At 40.6% G+C, this 6,273-nt stretch overlaps 1 protein-coding gene across 1 annotated transcript in view; it reads right to left on the bottom strand.

The window, feature by feature from the left end:
* The window catches only part of LOC109968780 (Krueppel-like factor 7), a 34,368-nt gene that overhangs the window by 7,170 nt on the left and 20,925 nt on the right, over nucleotides 1–6,273 (bottom strand). Inside the window, exon 2 of the mRNA XM_020615287.1 lies at nucleotides 5,082–5,709. Within this exon, the coding sequence (XP_020470943.1) occupies nucleotides 5,082–5,709 (628 nt within the window). The remainder of the gene's footprint in view (nucleotides 1–5,081; nucleotides 5,710–6,273) is intronic.

Here is a 6,273-nt window from a genome sequence, read left to right as displayed (position 1 = left end):
CCATACCCCCTCAGCTACTGACTCCTCCAACGATATGCTGCCCCCCGTTGCCTAGCAACAACCCCCCCCACTCTCCTCTCCCTCAAGATGCCCTCATACAAACTGGAAAATAGAGCAGGTACTTGTCTTAACAAACACACACACACACACACACACACATGATGGACTACTTTTATAATACAGTGTCACATAGAATCAGACTGATTGGCAGTTTATAATGGCAATCAGTAACCTAATTCACTGGATTAGCCCAAAGTCACCAGCATAATCTGATTATGCTCTGTTACTTTTGGATTACTTTGTAAAACATATAATGTCGATTATGAAGCTAAGGGGATTATCTCTTCTAATTTACAGAATCAGGACATGTAGACAGAACTGTTGCTGATTTATTCTGCATTATTTAATAAAATCCCCATTAGCTGACACCAAACACTTGTTCCAGACAAAAATTATATGAAATAAAAAATCTTTTTCCTTTTGAAAAGGTTTCTGTGGAGTAATCAAATAAACAATCATATTTCTCATCTGTAATCTGATAACTGAGTATTTCCTGAGTCACTGTAATCCCATTATGTGTAATCTCTTATTTCCGAATGCTCCCATACATACACATACACACATGCACGCGCTCGCTCCAGCCTCTCAGGTGCCAGTGTTGAAGTTAATTGCATTCCCTCCATTAGCTGGAGCTGAAGCAGGGCATCCAGGTCTCAGAGGTCATTAGAGAGGCTCTTGGACATCGTTTTATAGGCTTCTACTCACAACCAGTACTGCAGCTTTTGAGATGAGCAAGAGGGAGAGGAGAGAAACGGGTTAAAAGAAAAAGATGAAAGATGTGGGAACTGATGGGGAAGTAAAGTGCATTAGAGAGAGGCATTAGAATGACAGACAAGTGGGGCTGAGAGCCTGATGCCTTTATATGTAAAACAGAATTTCCAAATTGCAAGAGGCATTATTTAAATTCTTTTTATTCCTTATTCCTAACCATTGTAGTTAACATGTAAATTTTACTTGATGACCGTTGGTTTGTCACTGGTCATTTCTGTGACTGAGCTGAAATGAATTTGATAAGTACACTCTCTGTATGCCAGTGCATGTGCTGTTTATGCTCGGTATCCACATGAGCATGACTCAACTGTGAATACTTATATTGTTTAGAAAACAAAAAAGCGGGAAGTGTCTTTCTGCTGCTGAAAAGACCAAGTGAGTGGTGAATGTCTCGGGATTTCAAATTCAGTGGAATCAGGTATTTCAGTAGCCTGACAAGGTGTAAATGACAGAAACATCCAGTTAAACATTTAACACACTTTATTTCATCACTTTAAGGTCTAAATTAGGACTCAAGATTTGAGGCTTTGAAGAAACATTAGAGAAACAGCTTGAGTGCAGTTAAACATTAGATTCCAACAGTTTGTCAAACTGAGTGATTTAATAAAAAACAGTATGGGTTAAATTAGTAATTTTTCAATTGCAATCTAGCAAAGCCAGAAGTTAATTTTGTCTGACTTAAACAGAAATAATATATACCAATTGGACAAAAGTGTGTGAACACCAGGTTGGTGAACAACCATGGGAATTTATGCTTTTTCTGGGAGGGATTTCCAAAAGACTTTGGAACCAGGCTGCAGGAAGTTGCTCCTATTCAGCAGAAAGACTATTAGTTATGTGGAGCACTGATACACCAAGGTGATGAAGATGACTTCAGAGGTGCACAAACGGTTGCTAAAAGCTTGAAGCACACCATCGTCTAAAATATCACTCTAGGTAGCATAATTTCTCTTAAACTGAAAATCAAAGAATGTACAAAAACACAGCCAGTACACAAAAGCATATACACATGGATGGACATACATTTGTTCATATAATGTAGATCTTTGATTAGCAGTGGTCAAATGAGACCTTGTTTAATACTAATGACAATTACAGCCTCGAAGTTTATAGAAGGTAGTATTTTTCAGAATAACTGTTGTACAATATTTTTAAAAGAGTGGCAAAAGAGCATGAGAGTAAACTGATACGGGATGGAAAGAAGCACAACCTAGAGAGGGAGAAAGATCAGAAACAGAGAAAGAGTGAGAGAGCGTGGCAAAGAGCAATGACAGAACAACCCAACAATCCTGGTGTTTTATCCGTTCCCTCACCCTGCCCAAAATCTAATTGTACCATTCCTTATCTGCCACAAACCTATTCACAAAAAGCTCTACAGGGCACTGTCATTTTAAGTCAGACTGTCTAATTCCAGATTAAATCGTAGCCTTTTCTCCATCAGTAATTTATGGAAATAACAACTAAGAAAAAGAGGATTTGAGTAATGACATCTTTAAACTTGTCAGGATAATGGCTCAGTGAATGGGGGAGCCTGTGGCACTGCTGTCTTTTTCTGAAGAGGGTCGCTCTACTGTGCCTCCCCCATTCCTGTCTTCTGTCCTCATCTGCCCTTTGTTTCACTCCACATCACTCTCTCCTCTTCTCCTGCCTTTTCTTTAGCTTTTGTGTTTTCTTTTGTCACTTTATGTTGACAGTCTACCTTCCTGGTTTGAGTAACAAGACAGGTGTTCTTTGGGCAGATGCTTTATCCAGAGCACATTAAGTGACAATGAAAAGCTCGAGGGGGAGGGGCTCCTCAAGGAAATGAGCCCTTTATGGTCTTCAGGTAACATTGCATGTCATTCAGTTATGATCGTATCCATGTTAAAACATTTTACTGGATACTGTATAAAGGCTGACATGTCAGCTCAGATCTATCATAGTTTCCATACAGTATGTGACATTTTATTGTGACAAGGATCTTCCTCAGTTATTTCAGGTTGACTCGTCTACTAAGTTCGATAGTGCAAATCAACCTTTGAATAATTGTTCAATTACAGAATTCGCCAAAGAAAATGAATCAAATAATAGTTTATGTAATTTATCAAGAAGAAATGCTAGAGTTGGCATGTACTTTAATCACAAGGGCTACCACACCGGGGAAATCAATGATGGCATGCTTGTGCCCTTTTGTTCCGTCAGACTGATGCCTAAACCTGTGTTGTGCCCCACTGAGGGTGTGACCACACATACAGCATGTTTCTACCCACCTCTACACATGCAATACATACTGTATGAGTCAGAGCTAATAAACAAGTCACATGCAGTATCTTTGTTGGTGATCTGTCAACCAAACAGTGTCATGATTTAGATGTTGGAGAGTAAACAAATCTAATTTCCATTATTGTAACTTAATTTAGCATGAGGGACGCTGTTTGCTGTGTCTCCACCAGCTGAAACATGTAAAGAAACAGGTGGATATTAGCATGAGTCCAGACAGCAATCCACCATTCATATCAGATGTCAAGATTCATCTCATTATACCCTGAACATCTCTCTTAGGCATAAAAATCTTCAGCCATCAGGATTATTTCTATCATTATTCAAAAGGCACCGACCTCTAACTATACAAAAAGAGGAAACTTTCAAGTTTTCAAGTGTTCAAATAAACACCCCAAACATTCTTAGTGTGAAAGAGACACCAAAAGGGTGCTAAACCCTAAACCTGCAAATTAATAACAACAAACAACAGTTAATATTTTCCCCTCATTGTTGGAATAAGTTTACACGTGGTATCCTTCATGACATCTGTCCTAAGACTGTAATTCATTGTTACATTTAAGAGATATTTTCCTGGTCTTAAGATCTTATTATCCACCCTGCAAAATCAGTCTCTTGTCTCACACAGAACCACTGACCTAGACTTACAGAGCACGTAGAGGATGGGGAGGCCTGAAATAAACTTGGGAAATGGCAGCCTATCCAGGTCAATCCATCCATCACTGTGCAGTTACTCAGACAGAGGACAGCTCTCCGACAGGGGTCTGAGTGGTTTGGGATTGAGATGGTAGAGCGGGAGAATTATAGCTCCTCAACCCTCCCCCCTTCTGTCTTGAGAAGAATCTTGACAAGGCAGACCTGTTCGTATTTGCCACAGAGAAGTGCTTAGGTAGATAGAGAAATGTGTTTCCTTAAATTATCATATTTTTAGTGCACATGGTCATATTTCCATGTGGCACAGAGGGGACCAGGCTTTAAACCTGAAATAAATAAAGCTGAAATAAATCTTTTTCTTTACTATTATTCTGACATTTCACATTGGTAAAATAAAGTAGTGATCCTAACTAATCTAAGACATGGAATGTTTGTAAGATTAAATGTCAGGAGCTGTGAAAAACTGAGTTTAAATGTGTTTGGCTAAGGTGCATAAACTTCTAACTTCAACTGTAACTTCTTCCTTTATGTCATAATAACTATGCTCGCTAAAGTTTGTCAAAATATAACGCAGCATAAACAACCTAAGCAACTTATTTTTTGCAGGAGGACAATCTCCACATTTTATATGTTTCCTTCAGAAAAGTGTTTACACATTCTAGTTCCCATCATAGGCCACAGAGAATAATCCATAAGCAAACAGACTCCATAGTATAAATGTCTAATTGAATGGCTGAGACTTCAAGAAATCACCAGTAGTAGAAGAAATATTCACACAACAAATGCACACCCAAGCACTTTCAATTAAATTCTTTCAGTTTCTATGTTCACATTCTGGCAGTGCCTTCTTCTATATGTTATAATGTTTTAGCCTCAGGACTGGTCTTTTTAACCTTTCATCAGTAGTGGGTGTCAGTCCGTTTCATTGCCAGCAGGTGTATCAAGTTGCTGCCTCTTGTGAGAGAGGTGTCCTCAGAATTGTCTTGTTGAATGTCTCATAACCAACTATGCTCATACACATGCACTATCAGTTGCATCCATTTACAAGCATGCACATTTTCACCAATTAATGTATGTTAATGTGTGGTCTTTAGGCAGTTCCAAACAATCCTGAAGCTAAATGACTAGAACACATTTATGCATTTTACTCCACTGTTGAACATGAACAAAATAGTTGATCAAATTTCTTTTGAAGTATATTGCTGATCACAAATTTCGCAAAATATGTCCTCCTTAACTAAAGTGTTGCTACAGGTTCTTCTTTTCCTGATGCTGCTAATAGTACAATTACCGCTATAGCTACATCTAAAAAATAAAATAATCACTCAAATGTTTACCTGTGTGTGTCCTCTGATGGGCCTTTAGGTGGGAGCTCTTGGTGTACACCTTCCTGCAGCCATTGAACTGACAACGATGGATCCTTTTCTTGTTTTCCGGTAGCTCCCCAACCCCAATCACACATGCAGCCCCCTCCTCTTCATCCTTCATTTGGACAGGAAGTGTATGTGCTGCGACCAACCGGGCTGCACTAAGGCCCACCTTTCTTGCCACCAGCTTCAGAGTGAGTGTCCCATCAGCTGACGCCGTCAGCGTCTGGTTGGGTTTGACAAGATGCCGGCCCAGTTCTGGTGACGATGGGGGTGTCAGGGAGGTGACAGCACTCAGCTGAGCCTGATGGACTCCCTCCATCCCTTCTACATTTTCCAGCCCCTGCCCCTTGGGTTTGAGGTCTTTTTTCATTGCACCGGTGGAGGGTAAGTTCTTTCGCATTGGGCAGAGGATAACTGGAGGTGGGCTCGGAGGCTCAGGGAGGCTGGGCAGGCTGGGGAGCAGGGTGTCTGCCAGTTCTTCTTCACCATCCTCCTTTAGGTAGGCAGGAGTTAGGAGACCATCCAGGTCTTGGTCGAAGAGTTCAGACAGACGCTTTGGCTCCGTCTGCAGATAACGCTCCAATTCTAGGCAGGTCTATAAAAGGCAAAATGAAAGAAAAGACTCAATTTAGACTCATTTCAAGCACAGTCATGTATTTGGGCATCTGCACTGAAAATGCCCATCCTTACTCTCAAATCTCACATGACAATTTGAATAGCCATCAGATCATTTGATATGCCTTTACACCCTATGGAGAGAAAATCTCCATGGTGCCATTCACTCACCCAACTTAGCAGCTGTGCCAGCTGTCACGTGTATACATACAGAGAGCCAATAAGACAGCCAGGATTACCTGGCAGCTCCAGCAAGACGGCTGATTACACACTGACTCAACCACTGTAGTGTGGAAAAAGGCGAGGCAAGTGGATAGCAGAAGGAGAAATCCTAAACTGTACAGAATTCCTATCAAACAACATTTTAGGGAGCTTTGATAAGCCATGTGTGCACCGGCTTCCACTGAGCCAGGATAGGAAGATTTATTCAGCTGTAGTTATGGTCTGCTTCATCCCTATTACTCCAAACACCTCTCCCCATGGAGGGCAAATAAAAGGCTGCATCCCCGATTTGTGGGAAGTGGCATTCTGAGAAGTCTATTAC

This window comes from Monopterus albus, unplaced genomic scaffold, assembly GCF_001952655.1.
Source record: "Monopterus albus unplaced genomic scaffold, M_albus_1.0 scaffold161.1, whole genome shotgun sequence".
NCBI lineage: Eukaryota > Metazoa > Chordata > Actinopteri > Synbranchiformes > Synbranchidae > Monopterus > Monopterus albus.
This window is presented reverse-complemented; position numbering and strand designations above follow the sequence as displayed.